General features: G+C 26.7%; 1 protein-coding gene and 1 long non-coding RNA gene across 3 annotated transcripts in view; one reads left to right on the forward strand and one right to left on the reverse strand.

Annotated features, from left to right (window-relative positions):
- The window catches only part of LOC129960897 (tRNA-splicing endonuclease subunit Sen2-like), a 33,904-nt gene extending 29,975 nt beyond the window's left edge, over positions 1–3,929 (forward strand). Inside the window, exons 6-8 of the mRNA XM_056074615.1 lie at positions 784–935; positions 1,809–1,898; positions 3,638–3,929. Of these exons, the coding sequence (XP_055930590.1) occupies positions 784–935; positions 1,809–1,898; positions 3,638–3,724 (329 nt within the window). The 3' untranslated portion in view covers positions 3,725–3,929. The remainder of the gene's footprint in view (positions 1–783; positions 936–1,808; positions 1,899–3,637) is intronic.
- Positions 3,930–8,819: 4,890 nt separating this feature from the next.
- LOC129961090 (uncharacterized) lies at positions 8,820–22,566 on the reverse strand. Of its 2 annotated transcripts, XR_008783765.1 has the most exons (6): positions 21,874–22,566; positions 21,676–21,749; positions 20,663–20,717; positions 18,934–18,998; positions 17,213–17,264; positions 8,820–9,218 (listed from the first exon to the last, which is right to left on the reverse strand). It is a non-coding gene; the product is annotated as an uncharacterized LOC129961090 (long non-coding RNA). The 2 variants fall into 2 exon arrangements; XR_008783764.1 differs by having other exon boundaries at positions 21,676–22,566.
- Between the last annotated feature and the right edge of the window lie 294 nt (positions 22,567–22,860).

The following is a 22,860-nucleotide window of genomic DNA, read 5'->3' on the forward strand; positions in this document are numbered from 1 at the left end:
GGAGCAGATTTAATTTGGGTTTGCTGTGTTTTGGTAAAAAGCAGAAATGGGAAGTATTGAGTAAAAATTAAATACAAGGCTTAAATAGTTTTAAAAGAATGTTAATGTTTACCTCTTGTGATGATGTTTTCTGTACTAGAGCATTTCTGTATATTCAAACATAAAAAAAAATTCGTATTGTGGGGGAAAAAAATTATGAAGAGTACAATTTTGATTAAAACATAATGTTCAAACTTTTAAACGTTATTCATAATTTATAAATTTTTGAAAAGTCAAGTTGTATATTTACTTATAGTTTAATTTTTATTTATTTATTGTAAAGACAAACTCAAAATGTTATTGTGATCTCAATGGAGATTTCGTAGTCAATTATTTTTATAATAAACTAGTTAAATTGTTTATAGTGTATAAAATCATTATATTCCAAAATGCTTTGAAAATAGTAAGAGTTTCCTTAAAAGGAAACTTAAAAAGGCCTTTAATTTTTATTCAGTAAAAGAAGGGGAATCTTGTGGTAAGAATCTTAATAAATAATCATGTATAGTGGGAAATTGCACAAATCTTTAGACCTAGATTATATTAGTAATATTGTTCAGAACTTTCTTTTATGCTTTTTTGTGGAATATCAATTTTTCTGACAAGTCTAAGACTTTGTATTTACATTCAATGAATTGATTATCTTTCTGCTCAATGTCATTGAATAAAGAATATTTAATTGAAATCAATTAATTAATTTCAAATCTAATGATTTCAATTGATGCTAATTTAATATATTTTATTTAGTTTTGTATAAGGATGGTCCTCCTTTTTATCATGCAACTTATGCTGTAGTTGTTCAAATTTTGAGGGAAGACTCCAGACCATTCAGGAACAGTAGACAACTCACTTGGGCTAGTTTGACTGCTATTAATAGAGTGATTAGTGCTGAAGGCATGGTAAATACAAGTTTTCTTATTCAGAAACTGTATTTTTTCCCCCATAGAATATTATTAAGAATAGAAATTGTTATTGTTTTTGAAACTCTGGTGAAAATTCATTTTATTTAAGAATTTACTTTGATGATACAAATTAAAAATAATTGTTGTTATATTAAAATAATAAATAATTTAAAATTAATTTTAAAGAATGTATCTATGTATAAGATAGCTGAATATGCATTTTTTTTTATTTGTGAATTAATTTTGTAAAATACAACCTTTCATAGTTTCTATTTTTAAATTATTTCAGAATTTATTCCAGGCTTACATGAAAAACCAAATTTATTTAGACAGCTGGTTAATTAAAGCCTTTTAAAACTATTGCTTTAAAAGGTATACACAAATTTCAGATAACTTTTGTAATGTTTTGATATGGAAATGCCTTTGAAAATACAAAATTAAAAAAAAAAGTCTAAATTTTTCAGATTATATTTATTTTAATTATATTTTAATCTATTATTGATTAAGTTTCTTTTTAAACTATCTTAATTTTTGAGAATGTTATGAAAATATTAATTAATTGAAAACTATCTTTTATGTCTCTAATTTAAATGTAATTATCAATACATATATATTCTTTGCTTTCAATGAAAACAACATCTAGGTGACATTTGCTTGCAATTTTGTAAAGTTGTAATTTATAATTTTTTTTTTAAATTATAATTTTTGTTCATTTAATTAGCTGGAAAATAAATTAAAAGAAAAATCTTAGAATTTTTTAAAAATAACTTTTGATGTATGAAAGAACATACATTTCAAAATAACAATATATTATTTATTTTCTCACTTTCTATGATTTACAGTTTTTTTTTATCTAATTATTTTTTGTAGGGTTTTATAATCTTGAATGTTTATAAGCCAGACAGCATGATAGGATTTATCCCTCGTACCCCAGCATGCATACCAGATCTCAAAGTAGAGGTTTGTTTTTCTTTCATATCACCATTATTTTTGTGTATATTTATATATATAAATCCATTTAAAATGAGGCTTATATTATTTTAGTTATATATTTAAAAAAAAATTAAATGTTTAATATAGTTCCTTGATTTTATAGGAACAGAATATAAAATTTTGTATTTAGTTCAGAAGTTTATGGTTGAGTCATTATAATGTATAGATATTGTATATTTTTGATGAGAAAAGTTTCAAATGCTTTTAGAAATCTATTAAAATAACAGTGTGGCTCTGTAAAACAAATGTTATGATCTATAAAATGAAAGTTCCATTTTACTGATAATGTACAATTTTCAATATTTTTTGAATATTATTAAAATTTTGTCATATATAATATAGCCTTTAATAAAAAAAAAATTGTAATTTTAAAGTTCCTGAAATACAGGTTTTATGCTACCTAATTTAATTAAATGTAGAGATTAATAAATATTAATTTTATATTTTGGAGATTAGTAGTAAATGAATTTATATAATGACATATTTATTTTATATATTGAGGATCAATAACAAACAATTTTATATAATGATATTTTGATTAAAACTTTAACTTTTTTTAATTCCCTTAGTAAAATTTTGGCAGAATTGTAAAAAAGAAAAAAAAAAAAAAGCATTTTTGAAGTCTTCACAATTTTTTTATATGTTAAACTACATGATGGTATTATGTAATTTGTAAGTAGATTTTTTTCTTGAAATTTCAAATTTGAAATAATATTTTAATTCTTTTTTTTCTATTTATTTATTTATTTTCAATTTTATTTTTGCATCATTAGATAAGTTTTGGTGCAAATTAACCTCAGGAAAGAAGAAAAATGTTTTTAAATGGTTAAAATAACTTAATGAAATCAATAAAGATTTTTAATTTCGGCCATTAGCTGATATCTATTGATTGCTATCAGAGCTGTGCTCTTCATATTTTGAATGCTGTCAAGAAAAAAAAAAAGCTGTATTTCGAAAATGTTGGCATGATTTATAAATACTTTTAAATTAAAGTTAAGTAAACTGTTAAAATTTTGCAATTATAGCTGACATTCTAAAATATTTATGTTGAAGAAGTTACAAATCACTTTAACATGGTAATTAAAGCATAATTTTTAAAATAAACAGTTAATTATTTTGGCATTATTTTATATTTCATTAAATAAATTTATTTTTTAAATTTCTATATTGCCTGCAATTGTTAATTAGATTCAAAATTTACTGAAAAATGTTTAATTGGTTATTTAATGATTCATTCTCTTCCAATGTTGCAAATTTTAAAAACTGTTTAATTTGTAAAAAGTAGGATAAATTTTTAAAAAAATTCCTGAAATTCATAGCCTTGTTAAGAGAAACTTAGGAATAAATAAATTCATTGGGCTTATTAAATTGTCCATGAAAAATTTTTAGGAATTCTCATTAAATGTTTGTAAATTGGTATAAAACCAATTATTAATCAAATTATTTCTCATCAGTGTTTAATACACTTTCCTAAATTTGGTATAAATGAAAAAAAAAAGTGCATTAAGCTGCATATTACTAAATTAGTGTATAATTCAAAAGTTACAGTTTCATTTAAAATATTTCATAAATTGCAAAAGTAGCGGCATTTATTTGAATTATTTTACAAGTGATTATTATTTTATTTTTTAGAAGTATTGAATTCATTTGACTTTTGGTAATATACTTTTGATTTCATTGCTTATAATTTTTTGCTTATTTTCTAGGAAATACTTTTCAAAGAATGCGTGATAGGAGAGGACACTGCAAAAAAGGACGCATTAGAATCGCTCGCCCATTGTAGTAGAAAATAATTGCAATGGGTTTCTTCAGAAATGTTCATTTTTCATGCACATCAATTCATTCAAATGTTCATCAAAAAAATGTTTCTTTTTGTACATATGTAAAATTCTTTGGCCACCATTTGTCATGATCATGTTTATTTATCTTCCCATTATTTTTAGTTTCTTCCCGTTCTTTCCTTATTTAAAATAACGTTTTTTTTTTTTTTCCCCCCCATATATTTAATTTTTTTTTTTTTTTTTTTTAAGAATTCTTCAGCATTTTTTTTTTTTCTTTTAAAAATGTGTTGCCCAAAAGAAAATGATATTGTAATTGTTTTTTGCTTAGTAGAGTCTTATCATTTTTTTAGACAATTTTTTTTTTTAATGAGTTCTATAATTTACATTTGGGCAGTATATTTATGTAGTTATATCGGATTAAAACTGCAGTGAAATAATCAGTAACAATTCTTATGGGAATCTGCCTACATAATGTATATCTACAAATATTTTTAGATGCTTGATTGTGTTGTAAGATTTCTTGATTCATTTCATTTACGATCCCCCACCCCCAATTTTAAGCCTATCGAAATTTCTTTTTTTCTAAAATAGTTACTTTTTTAAAACTGACATTTATATTTAATTAATGTCTTGCATGATTCTGGAAATGAGGGGGACAATTCTTAAACATGAATAACTGTTTTGATATTTTTAAATACAGAAATATTCTTTGCTTCATATTAAATAATTGCATATGTATCATGATTATTTCAATTATCTGGAACACTTTTATTAAATTCATGAAATAATTACTTTTTATTAAAATATTTATTAAATTCATAGAAAATTTATTACAGTTTTATGAATTTAAAACTTATACCATTACTTTGGAATTAAAAAAAGTTGCTCATCTTTCTCATTTAGAAACAAGTTTGTTCATTGCAGGGGGGGGGGGAGGAATTCTAGTGTTATAGAAATATTTCATTACTGTTAATGAAAATTTCAGGAACAGCTGATTTTAGCTGTTGAAAAGCTGATTTTTAGTTGTTGAATCCATTGGGAAAGTAGTTTAAAATACATGATAATATAGTAATTAGTTGGAAAAAGATTCCCAACTAATAAAAGAATAAGTTGGGTGAGGTAGAATTTAATTACCCTATTGATATAACTTCTGAATGATAATTTGTTATGGAGAAGAATTTTTCCTTTTTAATTGTTCTGTGCTGAGTATAAATATAGCAATTCTTGATGCATTTTGCCCATATTTTGGTAGTATTTTTTAGCTCTAATTATTTTCCCAGCTTTAGAAATTTTTAGCAGATAATTCCTTTTGATGAGCACCAAACTCTAACCACAATCTCCTTTTGGTTCAGCTTTGATTTTGGGAAATGTTATGGCGTTTCTCCAACCACTGTTCAGTGCATCTTCATCTGGTGAACAGATTCACGATTAATCACATAAAACAGCATGATGCAGGATTAATTATTTCTTTTGCATAGAAGAACATTGTAGAATTTTATAATGAAGAGTCTTTTGTATGTCTCCAGTTTTTATAATCTTTTTACACTTGGCAATTTTTAATCTTTTTACCCGTGCTCGTGTGTGTGTTGCATGTTGCTTCAAAATTGGTTTTCTCATCAGTTTACATAAATCATTTCCTTTGAACCAAAAGCATTTCATTTCATATAGATATGCAGAAATAATGTCATGTAATTTTCCTGTAAATGTAAAAATTTTATTTTCTGATTTCTCGTTTAAGTTCATTGTTATTTAATATTATAGAGTAGCTTAGATACAATAATGTCAATGCTTTCATATTCCATCAACTGAACTATGCTGAATCTTTATTACCCTTAATGAGAAATGGAATAAAACAAAATGTTTAACAGTTGTGTATGCTATATTTTACAATGATATATTGCCTTTTACTCTGATATTTTATACTAAACTCTAAAATACACTTCTGTCCTTAAATAAACCATTAAAAGGTTCATAGTTTTAGCAAAATCAAAGGGATTGCAGTTGATTAATGTTCGATTACAAAAAATAGTCATTAAAATAAATTTTTTCATTGTAATTTAGATTACATGGAACCCAATTCTATCTAAATATTTTAATTCAAATATCATATCTTCAATTGAGTTATTTTAAAATTTTAATCAAAACAAATTGATGTAAAGGCACATTACACAAGTAAAGTAAGTATATTAATGAAGTTACTATATAAATTTATTTAGATTTTCAGAACCCTGTTGCCTATCAGAATGTTTTACAACTACTATATAACAGTTCACATATGAAAAAAAAAAACAAATTCTTTATTTATATCTAGGATGTAAAAATCAATAATATAGCATTTAAGTGGATAACATGTTAATAAAAACTGCTTACTGATAAAGAAATTTACTTAAATACTGTAAAACTAACAACTTAAATAGTCTGATGAATTAAGTATTTAACTTTACATAGATAAATTTATTAATATATAATCAGTCATAAATATTTTTCATATGGAAATTTAAAATATTTATAAACATAAATAATAAGGATATTTTTTCTTGCACTGAAGTAACTGTTGTATTTTAAAAATTAATTTCACAATGAAAAATATAACGAATAGCACTAAAGTAATACGCTAAATTAGGATGAAAAACATAATTATTTAACTCACCACAGCAAAAAGTTTCATTAAATATAGAGGCAATTTTCTAGGGGCATCATTAAGAAAAGAAAATAATAATAATAATAAAACCTTTATTGATTAATTTACTGAAGAGCAGTTTTCTTTAAAGAATGCCCATTCATTTTTCTTTGATGATTTCTATTGCATATGAAACAAATTCAAATTACAATATATATATATATATATATATATATATATATATATATATATATATATATATATAGAAGATTGTTATTTAAATTTACCTGAGCAATAAACAGTTTTTGTTGGAGTAAAAATCATATGAAGAATTTAAAAATTGATCTTGCGTGTTTCTTCAACACATTAGTTTATCTACTTATAGTTATACCTGAAATAACTATAAGTAGTTAAAATTGATGAAAATTAGTCTGTATTTGTTGGTGCCATGTTAATCACCTCTAAAAATCGAAATATTTCTCTCATGTAGTTTATTTATTTTGAAGAATACTTATTTGTTTGCGTGATCAAATGACCTTAGTGGATTGAAAATATCGTACTTTACTAGATGCTGAATTCCAAAACATGCGAAAAGAACAATTTCGGTTGTACTGTTCATGTAAAATCTCATAACTCGAAATTTACATTGTCGGATTTGTCGAGACAAAATACAGAACCAATGGGTTAAATTTTACTCTCTGTTTCAGCATGGCGAATAGCAAATCTGTGAACAAACTCCCAAATCAGAGTTAGTTTGTGTTAGTGAATATGGCTATGGAAATGCAAACTGTTTCCTTCTACCAGTTTCTAGTGGTGTTTGATATTTATTGATATCAACAAATACAAACTGATTTTTATCAACTTTTAAGCACTGTAAATACTGGTGGGGTGGGTTGCTTGAAATTTGTGCTTGGTGATCTGTTTTTTTTTTTTTTTTTTTTTTTTTTTTTTTTTGTCTAGCTAAGAAGCTAACTAAAAAGAAAACTCTTGGAATATTACTACTGTAAAGTAAAAATACCAAACATGTATAATGTAAATGGTAAACTAACGAATTCCTATGTAAGCATTAATTTTCATTAAAAAAATTAATTAGACGATTCATAATCTTTTTACTGGACACAGCCAAAAAAATAATAAAAAGTAAAGACATATGCTATGAAAATTATTATTTTTGCTAATACTGATTCCAGTAAATAAAACTCTTCAAATAATTTCTAAAAGGTTTACCATTGATATATTTTTCAGATAATGAGGAAAGTTTTTATTTTTGTTTCATTAAATATAGAAGAAAGGAAAAAAGAAAATTTTCTTGGTACTGCTTAACAAGAAAAACATTTTTCATTTATCCAAAAAAGTCTTTTTGGGATATTTCGATCTACCGATCTTAAAACTAATGCGGTTTTTTTTGTTAAATAAACAATGTTTTTTTTTTTTTTTTTTTTTTTGGAATAATGCAATAATTAATATTTCAATGCTGTTTGCAGCTGCTGATTTAACTTTATATATATATTTGCAATTGAAGTATTTAATTTGATGTGCCAATGCTGTGGAGAGGTTTTGTTGATCATCTTGATGACCTATATTTTTGTTGTATCAATGCCAAAAGTAGTATTCATTGCAATAAAAGTAAACAGAAATTTCCTGATTTGAAAATATAGTACCATATAGTAAGGATATAACTCATCCTTACTGTATTCATGAATGTTCATTATTTTATCTGCACTTGCTTCTGTTTTCCGTGTGTGCCAGAGCTGCTGTAAATTTAAGCTTTTAATGAGATCCAATGCACTCCAGAATGATAAATATACTTTTTTTTATCATTATGATATAGTAATATTAATTAATAATATTCCTTTGTCAGACAAAGATAAATAGTCTATATTTAATTATGGAAGTGAATTTAAGTAAACTTGCCAACACTCAGTAAACTTCAAAAAAAGAGAATTCACTGTTTGATAAGAGTATTTGGACTGCCAAAGAAAGGTTCAGAACTTTTGCATCTACAGGGCTTCCACGCCCCCGGGGGAACCTGGAAGACCAGAAAAACACTGGGAATTTAAAAATCCTAAAAAACTCGCTAATAGAAAAGGAGACGAATTCACACCAAAAAGAACACGATTGTACCTGTACACTTCTACATTGTCCTTATCACTTGCAACGAGGAATCTCACTACATTTTTGTCTTTTGGAGCCAAGAAAATTTGAAGAAAGGCTTTCTCAATGTCTGCATTACAAATTTATTTAACCCTGCTGTTCTGTTCGTATTTACTTCACGTATGTAGCGTTCGGGTCAATATGACCCGACTCAGAAAACTAACCTTTCTTGCAATAATTGACAGGTGTCATTTAAGAAATGGTTTAAACAATAGTAATCTAAGTTTAAAAATAGATCTAATAATATAAAGCATCTATAAAAATAACAGAAAAATATTCGAAATTGAAACTTACTTTTATTTACAATTTGAACAATAATATTTTACATGAGATTTGCAAATGTGGCTCTTACAATTGAAGCATAACATATTAGTGTTCCAATCATTGCTTGATGGACAGAGCTTGCACCTTGCACGTTTGACACACAATGAAGTATTCTCAGCAGATCCAGATGGTACGTTTTCCTTTTTCTCTGTATTCGTTTCACTATTTTTATTGAGTTCTCACTTTTTGGTAGGTGTGGCCTTTCTTCAATGTGTGGAAAAATGAGTGATTTTCCCAAAATAGTCTTCGTTTAGTTAATTTGTTTTCATTCCATTCTATGTATTGAAGTCCATAGAACAAATGCATTATACTTTCTGCTGGAATCTGTGTTGTTAGTATTGATGTGGATTCCATAAATTATCATCCTCACTCAAGCCGGGTATTTCCATTTTCAATAATGTCAGACCACTTGAATTAGTGAGAATAATATTAAATTTTATTCCTAAATTAGTTTAAACATTCTAAATGCAGTGAGTTACAAAGGAATTAAATATTTAAGTAAAACTTCTTTGATTGCTTTTTATTTAGTTTTCTCTAAATTGAAATCTATCTGAAAGCCATGCAGAAATTGTAATGAAGGGTAGAGATATCGTTTTCTGCTATAAAATAGTTAGAGAACTATTTATAGAATATTATAAGTCAATTATCTCACTTATTTATTGAAAATGGTGTTATCGAAAATTACAGACACATTATCCAATTTTTAATCAGGAAAGATAACATTTTGATGCCTTTCAATTTCTGTTTCTATGTTTTTAAAATTTTAATCCATTTTTTTTATTATAATCTCAAAAGTACAAATTGAATGCTACTCATTACGCACTTTTGTACTTCCCTCTAGAATTAAATTAATTTGGTTTATTATTTGGTATTAACATTTATATCATTTACTTTTTTAAATGTTTATTTCACTTTACTTTTTTATCTGAAAATATGCTAAAATATAGAATATGCCGTGCAGTCTTCGGGGAATAGAATGTTGGCAATATTTATTTCAGTTTGAAGTTCAGAAAATATATTAATATGTTCCCTTAATAGTCCTGTCTTTGCAATAAAATTTGTTACAATTCGTAAAAATTTAGTGATTTATGAACTCAAGCTAATGTTTCTTACGCTTATCAACAAGATATAAAAAGAAAGTATTCTAATCGCGAAGAAATTCGAAATCTAGATTTTGATCAATTTCATCATTTCAAACTAAGCACAATCAGGGAATGGCTATATGTAAGCTCAAAAAACGCCTTGAGTTAGTTGATAAAATTTGGTTTGTGATCTTTACACCGAATTTATAAATTTCTATCAATTTTTGAAATTTATTGGCATGAAGTATGTCTGTCCTAGTACTAGTGAACATGATAACTACAAAACCTTAATACTTATATAAATAAAATTTTGTAAACAGATTTAGCAGCTGAAGTGTAGATATTTATCGAATTATTAATTCAATTCATCAAAATGTTGTCCATTTGCTATTTTGTATTTTTACATGTATGTGAACGAGGTAACTTAAAAGCACAACGACTTAGATACAGTCTGTCAAAAAAGTATTGGGACACACTACTAGTTCATAGATTTTTATCATAATACTTTACTTAAATGTACAAATGAAACTCAAACAAAGAAATGGATATTATTTTGATATATACTAATCATAATAATTCAAACAAAACTCTCATATTAATGTAATTATGGTTATAATTGAAAATAAAAGAAATCAAGTAAAACAACGTACTCAACAAAGTATTGGGACATTTCCAAATAAAATAAGAAAAACAATTCAAAATAAAAAGTTAATATCTTGTTGGGCGTATTATGACTTCTCATAGTCTATTTGGCATGGATTGGACCAATTTTTTGCAAAATGATCCTTGGATGTTGGCCTGCTCTTTACCAAATGTTTTCTTAAATCCTGCTTTTTAGAAATTTGATATTCGTACAGTTTTTGCTAAAAATAATCCCATGCATGCTCAATGGGATTAAAGTCTGGACTTAGTGTAGGAGTCTTAATAACTGTAGAACAGTAGTAGAGGACTCATAACTTGCAAATATCAGCAGAAGGTTTCGGGTCATTATCTTGGTACAGATTAAAATGTCTTGAGATTCCCAGATTGCTAGCACTTTGCTTTAAATTTCGCTTATGTCAAGATAGACATATTTATTCAGTGTATCATCAATAAAATGCAAGTTCTCGACACCAGTACTTACCATATAACACAAGACTATTTTATTGCCACCTCCATATTTGATAATAGGCCGTACATTTTTGACATGCATTGCTGCATCTGGTTTCCACCAAACTTTTTGATTGCCATCTGATCCGAAAATGTGATATTTGCTTTCATCAACAAAAATTACATTTTTCTAAAATTCTTTTGGTTACTTAACATACATTTTAGCAAATGTCAGCTTAGCTTGTTGATTTGTTTTGCTTATGCAGGGCTTTCTTTGAGGTACTCTGCCATGATATTTAGGTTTTCTTAAAACATTTCTAACAGTTTCAGGATTTACAGATTTTCCGAATTAATTTTGCATTGCAGAGTCAATTTTATTGCACTAATTTTTGGATTACAGTAAACTTGTTTCACAATCCACCTCTCTTCAAATTCATTAAATGTCTGTGAACGCCCTAATCTTTGCTTGTTTTGAGTACTATTTGTTTTCTTGAATCTGTGAATAATGTTAAAAACAGTAGGCTTGCTCACTTTCAAAATATGTGCTACACAGTGAACTGATTTTTCCAATGACATATTACAAGATATCGCACATTAACCGATATATTTTTGTTTCTCGACATTTTTTCTATAAGAAATATTATCTGTTGAAATTTTTACGTTTAAAGTTATAGTCTAAAACAGTGGTAGTAAATTCTATTGATGTTTGTTGAATTTCTCATTTCAAAAGTGTCCCAATACTTTTTTGACTCCCATTTGCCTTTGAATTATATTTGAAAAGCTAGATGAAATTATAATTTTAAAATATCAATAAAATTTTCCTTACAAACTGTACTAGAAAGGTTAAAATATTTCTTGATTCATCTTGTTTTTATTTTAAGGTGATAAATAGTTTTATAAATAGCTTTGTAGTTATTCATGCTAAGTGTCCCAATACTTTTTTGAGTGAACTGTAAATGAAATTTGGTATGTAATCTCGATATTGAAACTGTAATTCCGTTTTAAATTTTGATTTCAATCGGTTGAAAACATGGCTGTAACAATACATATTTAGTTTTCTTCTCCAGGATTTAGGTTAACAGGAGTATTTAGGCAAGCTAAGTTTCAAAGTTCCCTTCAGCTCAACTTCAAAAGCCAGAAAAAAATTATTGATCTTTTTTTAATCTCTATAAAGCAGTTTTTAATTTAAAAAGTATTAAAATTAATTGAAAAAAATTCATTCAAGTTTCCTTCAAGATAACCGGATTCTGTCATTCTTGTATAAAATAAATTTACAATTTAGAAGTAATTTTTTAAAATTTGTAAAACCTTTTTAAATATTGTCTGATTATTTTAATGACAAGTTTGTCAGCGTTATTAATATGTGAGTTGCAAAAGAGATTGGATCATCCTTATCTATAAGCGGATTTGCATCACAAAAAAAAATCATAAGAATCGTATTCTGAAATTTCTTCTTCGTTTAATTTGAGTAAGATTTAACGGTTCTTCGTTTTAATTTGAGTAAGTTCGAAAACATGATCCTTGTAAATCAAATGGAAGCATGCTTCCAAAATTAATTTCGATGCGTAGATCCTACTCCCTTCCAAAGTCGGAGGGCCCTTAGGCAAGTTTTCTACTTTGTCTATTTGATAATCCGCCACTATTCTTCATTATACTATAAAGCACAAAACTCTCATGTGCGAGTGTCTCAAAATAAAACTCTGTGCACTTGTATCCTTCATGTCCTTGCCCAAGGTCCACTATTTTATGGGGGGAGGGGGGTAGTACCACCGATAGAGAGTATACTAGATATTTTCCGAGAGACCACTCCGCTAGTTAGATTGAATGAAAAAGCTTCTATTCTAAGTGTATAAGTAAGTATTCTAAAGTGAAATAAAAATGACTTATTTAGTAAGAATATATTCTTAAAAATAATTGCTTCTATTTTCTATAAAATTTGAATGCCTAAACATTGTTATCTATCCGATTTAGAAGAAGGCAAAGGTAAAAAAACCATTGTCAATTCATTCTTTTCCATTATTTTTAAAAAAAGTTCAGAACAACAAATTATTGCATCTTTTATATATATATATATATATATATATTATATTATATATAAAAAACAGAATGTGTATCCAAGATTTAAAAAAAAAATTCGATCAATCCATGTATCCATAATCCAGTATTTGATCATTTGGATGCAGATATAAATATTCGTAAATTTGCACAATCATCTAGAGAACAAAAGTGTTTATTGACTTTTCCTTAGAGTAGTAAACAGCAGATAATAAATTTCTGTACTTTTGTGATGCTAAACGAAATAATCTTTAAAATATTGAAATTTGTAGATATTTTGCACTTTATTTTAAACGGATTAAAAAAATATCAATATAATTTCGAAATATCAATGCGTTAAACATCTATCAAAAACTAATATAAAATTTAATATTATTTTGCATTTATATTTGTTATTTCTTACTTAGTAAATATGAATATTATTTTATATTGTATTTAGTAATATATCGAACATATTTTTTAGAAATTTAATTATATATATGTATGTATATATAAGCATAATTTTGCAGATGTGTGGTCGGAAAGAACAAACTTTTGGCATGAACTTCAATTTATTTCACCATAGGAGCCATAATTTGAATGCAGGGGACGAAAGATGGTACACGTATGCTCGCTTTAGAGCACGAGAGGGAAGTGATGGAAATTTTTCCCTTCAGTGATTTTATAGTGAGATTCTTTTAGGGTTTCTGACACTTGCTGACTTCTTAAAGGAAATCTTAAGTATCCTTAAATGGAATGTGTGGGTGTTGGGGATTTTTCTCTTTACGCTCGTGGCATGAAATTTGTCAACTCAGAAATTTTTTAGAGCTCGTGTTAGAAATAATTAAATAAAAAGCGGAATTTGGATCAGGAAATAAAAGAAAATTTTAGAATTAAGTAACATGAGTGAATTTCAGATAAAAATTTGGAAATTAATTAGGATTTAAATTAAATTCTGTGAGTGTATGTGTTTGTGCATGTATGCTTGTGTATGTGAGTTTGGATGTGTCTGTGTGTGTGAGAGGGGGGGGGGGGAGTGAATGCCTTCCGTTGCCTCCTGGCAACACTATTTTCAGATCCAGTCCACCACTGTTCACAATTTCAGGGTGAGTATCATGAAGTCTATTTAGGTCTTTATTGAGCAACCTTGAAAGAAAATCCGCATTCAGATGTGCAACATCTTTCTTTTGTTTAATGGTATAATTATACGAAGATATTAAGAGTAATGCCAATCTTCGTAAGAGAACAGTAGCCGTTTGCTAGAACAGCCTTATTGATAGAAAATATAATAACCAAAGGTTGATGATTAGTGTATAATAAAAAAAGTTCCTATCAAACAGATAAAACTTTTACATTTTATGAGAAGTTGACTTCAGCCTTTGTTAATATTTGTGGGGCATACGTTGCAAATTTTTCTTCGTCATTTAAAATGTATGATAACACTGTACCAAAACGAACCAAACGAACACTGTGCCAAAACGAACCGCAAGTTTGGCTTGGTTTGTTTTGTTATATTAACGTCCCGTTTGAAGCAACACTAGGGCTATTTTGGGACGGACCTCGTAATTTTGAAAAACGGTCAGATGACGAGGACGACACCTGAGCTGGCAGCCCCCTCTCCACACCACACCAGCGGGAGGACGTTTGGTCATGACGGATTTAACGTGCAACTGACCCCCTTACACGACGGTTCTTCGGTGGAATCGGGTCACGAACCTGAAACCCTCCGGTTCCGAAGCCGAGACCTTACCACCAGGCCACCGCGGCCCCCCACGAACCGCAAGATACTTGTAAAGGTAGATTTTCATTATAAAGAGTCAATACAGCATCAGATGTTAGAAGTTGTTGACACTTTTCTTTATACTTCTGTTTATATTTAGTTGCATTCTTCAGACAATGTCCGCTGAGTATTTTTGTTCAGAAAGTTGTATGAAAGAGACAATAAAGTCGATAATTTTCTTATGAATGAGTAGCTTCATAACCTTAATTCCAAATATGTGTACAATACACAAAATTCCAAATATGTGTATTTAAGCTGATACACATATTTGGAATTTTGATCTTTCTATATCCTGTAGTTTCTTCTGGATGGGAATAAATTATGTCCATAAAATGAATTTTCTCTGTACAAACGAGGAGAAATAAAAGCGTAAATGACATATAGGAATTACGTTCAAATTATTGAACGATATTCGAAAATAATTAAATATTTAAAGTTATAAGTTCAAACAAAAGTATAACACGTTACTTTCTTAATTTTCACAAATATACAGTTTTTCATCAATAGTAGTTTAGTTTTGATTCAATAAGTATTTTATTTTTTATTTATTTTTTTGTTCAATAAGTTTGTTTGTTTTTTATACATATTGAATAATACAACATAACAAAACTAACTCGCATAGTTATTATTTTGCCCATCCTTGATGACGTCATTTATTGTTCATATGGTGCCTAAACTTCATTCAGTTTTTAATTTCTGCTTTGAAAATGCAGCTTTATTCAATTGCAATATAAAGTGTTCTCACCATGTAGTTTACATATTCATTTGATCTTGGAATAAAAACTGATGTTCAACACACATTTTCGTTTTCCAATTATTGATATGAATAACATATTCCCACTGTATTCAAACAACAGTTTAGTAGTTGTATTAATATTTAAGAAATTATGTGCAAATTATTTTGATTTCATCTTATTTACAGCACATATGATTCAACTTTTCAATTTTTAATTTGAATTTTCTCTTCAAATTCAAGTCAAAATTTCTCTTGAAATTATTCATGTGTTTTATTTTATGTTGTTAAATATTTAGAAAAAAATTCTTCTCTCTTTTAATGGATTTGACAACTTGTTATATTTTATTTCATAATAAGGATCATAAATGATTTACACCAATATCAAATTGGACTTTATATCATTGATATCTAAATAATTTGATTGACTTTGCATCTATGTCAATAGATTGAACTAATATTTTTAAAATATATTTAATTTTGATTTACTATGTATTTAGAATATTGATTTTTTTGCACAATAAGCTTATTTCTTTATTACATTTTGATTGATACAACATAACAAAACTAACTTGCATAGTTATAAAATCGAACATCCTGGATGACCTCATTTATTGTTCATATGGTGTCAAAACTTCATTAGTTTTTATGTTTTAAAAATTCAGTTTTATTCATTTGCAAAACAAAGTTTTCTCTCTATGTAGATTACATATTCATTTGAAATTGTGTCACATGAAACAAGTTCCAGCAAAATTCACTTACTTGTTGGAATAAAAAAACTCATATTCAAAACACATTTCAATTTTTAAATTATTGATGTAAATTACATTCTGACTATTTATTTCAGCATTTCTTTAAAGTTTCTATGAATATTTAAGGAAAAATTTGCCAATTATTATTATTTCCTTTTATTTTAGAATAATGAGTCATTTTAATGCTTGGAGACTAAATATTCTTATAATACTGCAAATATGGCTTTATTTAAATTTTCCTTTGTCAAATATTTAAATTCCTATATCCCATTTTTTGATGGATTTGTCTGCTTTATTTTATATGATACCAAAGTACAAATAATTTACATCAATAATAAATATTAATATAAGAGTGTAACTGAGATTATAGCTAAAATTAAAATTCAAAACGTAATATCAATTTGTGACGCTTTTCTTAATCTCAGAATAACACTTTACATTTTTTAATATATTGCAGTCTAAGAAGAAGTATTTTCACAGTTTTTAATTTACTAAAAGCTGAGAAAAAAAATGTACTCAAAGGAGAAACTTAATTTGTCTTAATATCGCATAGGAATGATTGAAAATTTGTCCTAAAAACAAATAGACTTAGAAGTATTTTCTTTAAATCCAACATTTGAAGCGAACAGTACAATTAGAAATAAACTATTAAAATGAGAATAATGAGATTCAATATTCTGTTGCAGCTACATAAAGAATGAAAAATACAAATAGTAAATGGCAAGAAGCAAACAACATTGATTCTATACCATAACTTCATGACTTGTCGTATCAAGACACATTTCTTGAATTCATGAGCAAAGATCCAATTCATAATTCATGTTACTTTTTTCTGATCCCTTACATTAGAACACATTTAAATACGAACACAAAGTGGTAATAAAATTTTTAAAAAACTTGAAAATATGTAAGACAACCAAAAATATACACACCTGATTAAGGTCTTAAGATTAGTTTAGCTCCTTTAAATTACAACTTTCATAACTTTCCATACATATAAAAGGAAATGCAAAAATAAAGTTTAAATTCAACATGCAGTATTGTTCAAGAAATGTAAAACAAAAACACATTAGGCCAAAAATAATTATTTTTAAAAATTCATACAATTAAAAATTTACACATTAAAATTACAATCTTAGTTTTTCAAAATACAGATTAATTATTAAATTCAGCATAAAGAAAGCAGATTTCATTCTACATTGACATTAGTAGGCAACAGAGATTTTAGATATAATTAAAATTAAAATGTAATAACAACTGAGCATACTTTTCGTGATATGCCAAAAAAAATCAACTTTACATTTTGAAATATCTTATATTCCAAAAAAAAAAAAAAAAAAAAAAAAAAAAAAAAAATCAGTTTTTAATTTTATAAGGCTGACAAAAGAATATACTGGAATGAGGAACATAATCAATCTTAATTACACACAAAAATGTTCGTATATTTGGAATTAGAACAAATAGTCTTAGAAGTATTTTCTTAAATACGAACATTTTAAATTAACGGTAAACTATTTAAATGAGAATAATGAGATCTAATATTCTGTTGCAACAGCAAAAAGCATAAAAAATGAAAAATACATATAGAAAGTGGCAAGAAGCAAAAAACATTGATTTTATACTATAAGTTCATGACTTGTTATATCAAGACTTATTTCTAGAATTCATGAGCAAAGGTACAATTTATAATTCATGTTACTTTTTTCTGATCTCTTACATTAGAACACATTTATTTATAAACAAAAAATGGTAATGAAATTTTAAAAAAAAACCCTGAAAATATGAAAGACAAACAAAAGTATACACAACTGAATAATGTCTTAAGAAAAGTTTAGCTCTGCATTACCACTTTCATAACTTTTCATACCTCTAACGGAAATGCAAAAAATGTTTAAATTCAACATGCAGTATTGTTAAAGAAATGTAAAACACAAACACAATAGGCCATAAATAATTATTTTTAAAAATTTACACATCAAATCCCAATCTCAGTTTTTCGAAATACAGATAATTATTTTCATCAGAAAGAAAGCAGATATCATTATGCATTGACAATAGTATGTAACAGAGATTTCAGATATAATTAATATTTAAATGTAATAACAACTATGCATACTTTCCATGATATGCCAAAAAAATAAACTTTACATTTTGAAATACCTTATATACTAAAAAAGCAATATTTTCAGTTTTTAATTTTATGAAAAGGCTGAGAAAAGAATATACTGGAACGAGAAACATAATCAGTCTTAACAACACACAGAAATGTTCCAATGTTTGAAATCCAAAGACATAGTCTAAGAAGTATTTTATTTAATACAAATATTTTAAGTGAACGGTACAATTAGGATTAAACTATTAAAATAAGAAAAATGAGATCTAATATTCCGTTGCAGCAGCAGCAGGCATAAAAAATGAAAAACACAAATAGAAAGTGGGAAGAAGCAAAAAACTTTGATTTTATACCATAAGTTCATGACTTGTTGTATCTAGACACATTTCTTGAATTCATGAACAAAGGTCCAATTTATAATTCATGTTACTTTTTTCCGATCTCTTACATCAGAACACATTTAAATATGAACACAAAGTGGTAATTATATTAAAAAAACAACAGCTTGAAAGTATGAAAGGCAAACAAAAACATACACACCTGATAAATGTCTTAAGATTAGTTTAGCTCCATCTTTGCATTACAGTTTTCATAACTTTTCATATCTATAAACGGAAATGCAAAAAAAAAAAAAAAAATGTTTAAATGCAACATGCAGTATTGTAAAAGAAATGTAAAAAACAAACACAATAGGCCATACATAGGTATTTTTAAAAAATCATACAATTAAAAATTTATACGTGAAATCCCAATCTCAGTTTTTCGAAATACATATTAATTATTAAGTTCATCAGAAAGAAGGCAGATTTCCTTCTACATTGACAATAGTATGTAACAGAGATTTTAGATATAATTCAAATATAATAACAATTGAGCATAGTTTCCGTGTTATGCCAAAATAATCAACTTTACATTTTGAAATATCTTATATTCCAAAAAAGCAATATTTTCAGTTTTTGATTTTATAAAAAGGCTGAGAAAAGAATATCCTGGAATGAGAAACATATTCAGTCTTAATAACACACAGAAATATTTGAAATCAAAAGACATAGTCTTAGAAGTATTTTTTTTAACACAAACATTTTAAGTGAACGGTAGAATTAGGAGTAAACCATTAAAATGAGATCTAATATTCCGTTGCAGCATCAAGCATAAAGAATGAAAAACACAAATAGAAAGTGGCAAGAAGCAAAAAACTTTGATTTTATACCATAAGTTCATGACTTGTTGTATCAAGACACATTTCTTGAAATCATGAGCAAAGGTCGAATTTATAATTCATGTTATTTTTTTTCTGATCCCTTAAATTAGAACACATTTTAATATGAACCCAAAGTGGTAATGAAATAAAAAAAAACTTGACAATATCAAAGAAAGAAATATACACACCTGCCTCTTAATGTCTTAAGATTAGTTTAGCTCCTTTTTTGCATTTCAACTAAGTTCCTATCATAAAATTTCATACATACAAAAGGAAATGCAAAAAATGTTTATATTCAACAAGCAGTATTGTTAAAGAAATGTTAAACATAAACACATTAGGCCATAAATAATTATTTTTAAAAAGTAATACAATTAAATATTTACACATCAAACCTCAATCTCAGTTTTTCGAAATACAGATAAATTATTAATTTCATCAGAAAGAAAGCAGATTTCATTCTGCATTGAAATTAGTATGTAACAGAGATTTTAGATATAATTAAAATTCAAATGTAATAACAACTGAGAATACTTTTCTTGATATGCCAAAAAAATAAACTTTACATTTTGAATTACCTTATATACTAAAAAAGCAATATTTTCAGTTTTTAATTTTATGAAAAGGCTGAGAAAAGAATATACAGGAACGAGAAACATAATCAGTCTTAACAACACACAGAAATGTTCCAATGTTTGAAATCCAAAGACATAGACTAAGAAGTATTTTATTTAATACAAATATTTTAAGTGAACGGTACAATTAGGATTAAACTATTAAAATAAGAAAAATGAGATCTAATATTCCGTTGCAGCAGCATCAAGCATAAAGAATGAAAAACACAAATAGAAAGTGGCAAGAAGCAAAAAACTTTGATTTTATACCATAAGTTCATGACTTGTATCTAGACACATTTCTTGAATTCATGAACAAAGGTCCAATTTATAATTCATGTTACTTTTTTCCGATCTCTTACATCAGAACACATTTAAATATGAACACACAGTGGTAATTATATTAAAAAAACAACAACTTGAAAGTATGAAAGGCAATCAAAACCATACACACCAGATCAATGTCTCAAGATTAGTTTAGCTCCATCTTTGCATTACAATTTTCATATCTATAAAAGGAAATGCAAAAAAAAAAAAAAAAAAAAATGTTTAAATGCAACATGCAGTATTGTAAAAGAAATGTAAAAAACAAACACAATAGGCCATACATAGGTATTTTTAAAAAATCATACAATTAAAAATTTATACGTCAAATCACAAACTCAGTTTTTCGAAATACATATTAATTATGAAGTTCATCAGAAAGAAGGCAGATTTCATTCTACATTGACAATGGTATGTAACAGAGATTTTAGATATAATTCAAATATAATAACAATTCAGCATAGTTTCAGTGTTATGCCAAAATAATCAACTTTACATTTTAAAATATCTTATATTCTAAAAAAGCAATATTTTCAGTTTTCAATTTTATAAAAAGGCTGAGAAAAGAATATCCTGGAATGAGAAACATATTCAGTCTTAATAACACACAGAAATATTTGAAATCAAAAGACATAGTCTTAGAAGTATTTTTTTTAACACAAACATTTTAAGTGAACGGTAGAATTAGGAGTAAACCATTAAAATGAGATCTAATATTCCGTTGCAGCATCAAGCATAAAGAATGAAAAACACAAATAGAAAGTGGCAAGAAGCAAAAAAACTTTGATTTTATACCATAAGTTCATGACTTGTTGTATCTAGACACATTTCTTGAATTCATGAACAAAGGTCCAATTTATAATTCATGTTACTTTTTTCCGATCTCTTACATTAGAACACATTTAATATGAACACAAAGTGTTAATTAAATAAAAAAAACCTTGAAAATATGAAAGAAAAACAAAAATATACACACCTACCTCTTAATGTCTTAAGATTAGTTTAGCTCTGTAGCATTTGGTTATAGCGAGGACCAAATCATGATTTGTTGTATCATTTCTTGAATTCACAACACAAAGTGGTAATTAAATAATTAAAAAAAACTTAAAAATATTAAAGAAAAACAAACAAAAAAATACACACCTGCCTCTTTATGTCTTAAATTATTTAGCTCATTCCCTGCATTTCAACTAAGTCCCTATCATAACTTTTCATACCTATAAAAGGAAATGCAAAAAAAATGTTTATATTCAACATGCAGTATTGTTAAAGAAATGTAAAACACAAACACATTAGGCCATAAATAATTAATTTTAAAATTTGATAAAATTAAATATTTACACATCAAATCCCAATCTCAGTTTATTCAAAGGCCCGCCAAGGTAAAAAAGAAGGCATAAGTGAAAACACACAAGTCCGAAGTGATTACCAGCATCTAAGAAACGTAAAGTAAGCAGAAGACCAAAGCGTTCACCCACACCTAAGAAACGGATATCCACAACTCCTCCAAGAAAAAAAACAACCATGTACCAGGAAACCATCTAAAAAAAGTTGCCAAAATCAAGATTACTGTAAAATTAATAAATCAAGCTGATAAATAATAAGCCAATAAATAAATCAAGCTGATAAATAATCAACCAAAAAATAAATAAATAAAGCTGATAAATATTCAGACAATAAAAATTGGTAAAGCGCAATAGCCAATATCACCACTAATAACAGCAAAAAACAGGACAAAATATCGTTCGTTTCACCTCCGATTCACTGGAGGATGAGTAATGTGGTGATCAACGTTAATCAAAACTCGAGTCCAATATCGAAGAACTCATCTTTAATTCCCCAACCTTAATGGCAAACGATTGCCACAATTGTGGCGAACGTACTCTATTTCGAAAGAAATATTAAGCAAATCCAATCTTAATATCACAGAGATATTACTCAGATACAATTTATAACTGTCAGAGTTGCAGCATGCCCATCTAAGCTGGAAATAAAAATAATTTAAAATTGTAAATGTATACAATAAATATTTCATTTTTTCAGTTCACTTCGCTATCCTGAAATTAATATCTTTCACCACAAATGTAAGTTACATTTTTTTTTTTTTTTTTTCTTATTCATCGCTTTGCACCATATACATTTGTATAAATTTACTTATTACTTTTTTAGTTAATTCTCTTAAAGTTGCTATTTCAAACTTCACCATAAATTATTAGTGCTTATAAGAATATTACAACTATGATAAGTAATAACGAACATTGTTACTTTTCCCCATATTTCACCATTTCAGGCAAACCATTAAGAATATGAGGGTATTAAGTTATTTCC

This window comes from Argiope bruennichi, chromosome X2 (genome assembly GCF_947563725.1).
Source record: "Argiope bruennichi chromosome X2, qqArgBrue1.1, whole genome shotgun sequence".
In the NCBI taxonomy this organism is placed as follows: Eukaryota; Metazoa; Arthropoda; class Arachnida; order Araneae; family Araneidae; genus Argiope; species Argiope bruennichi.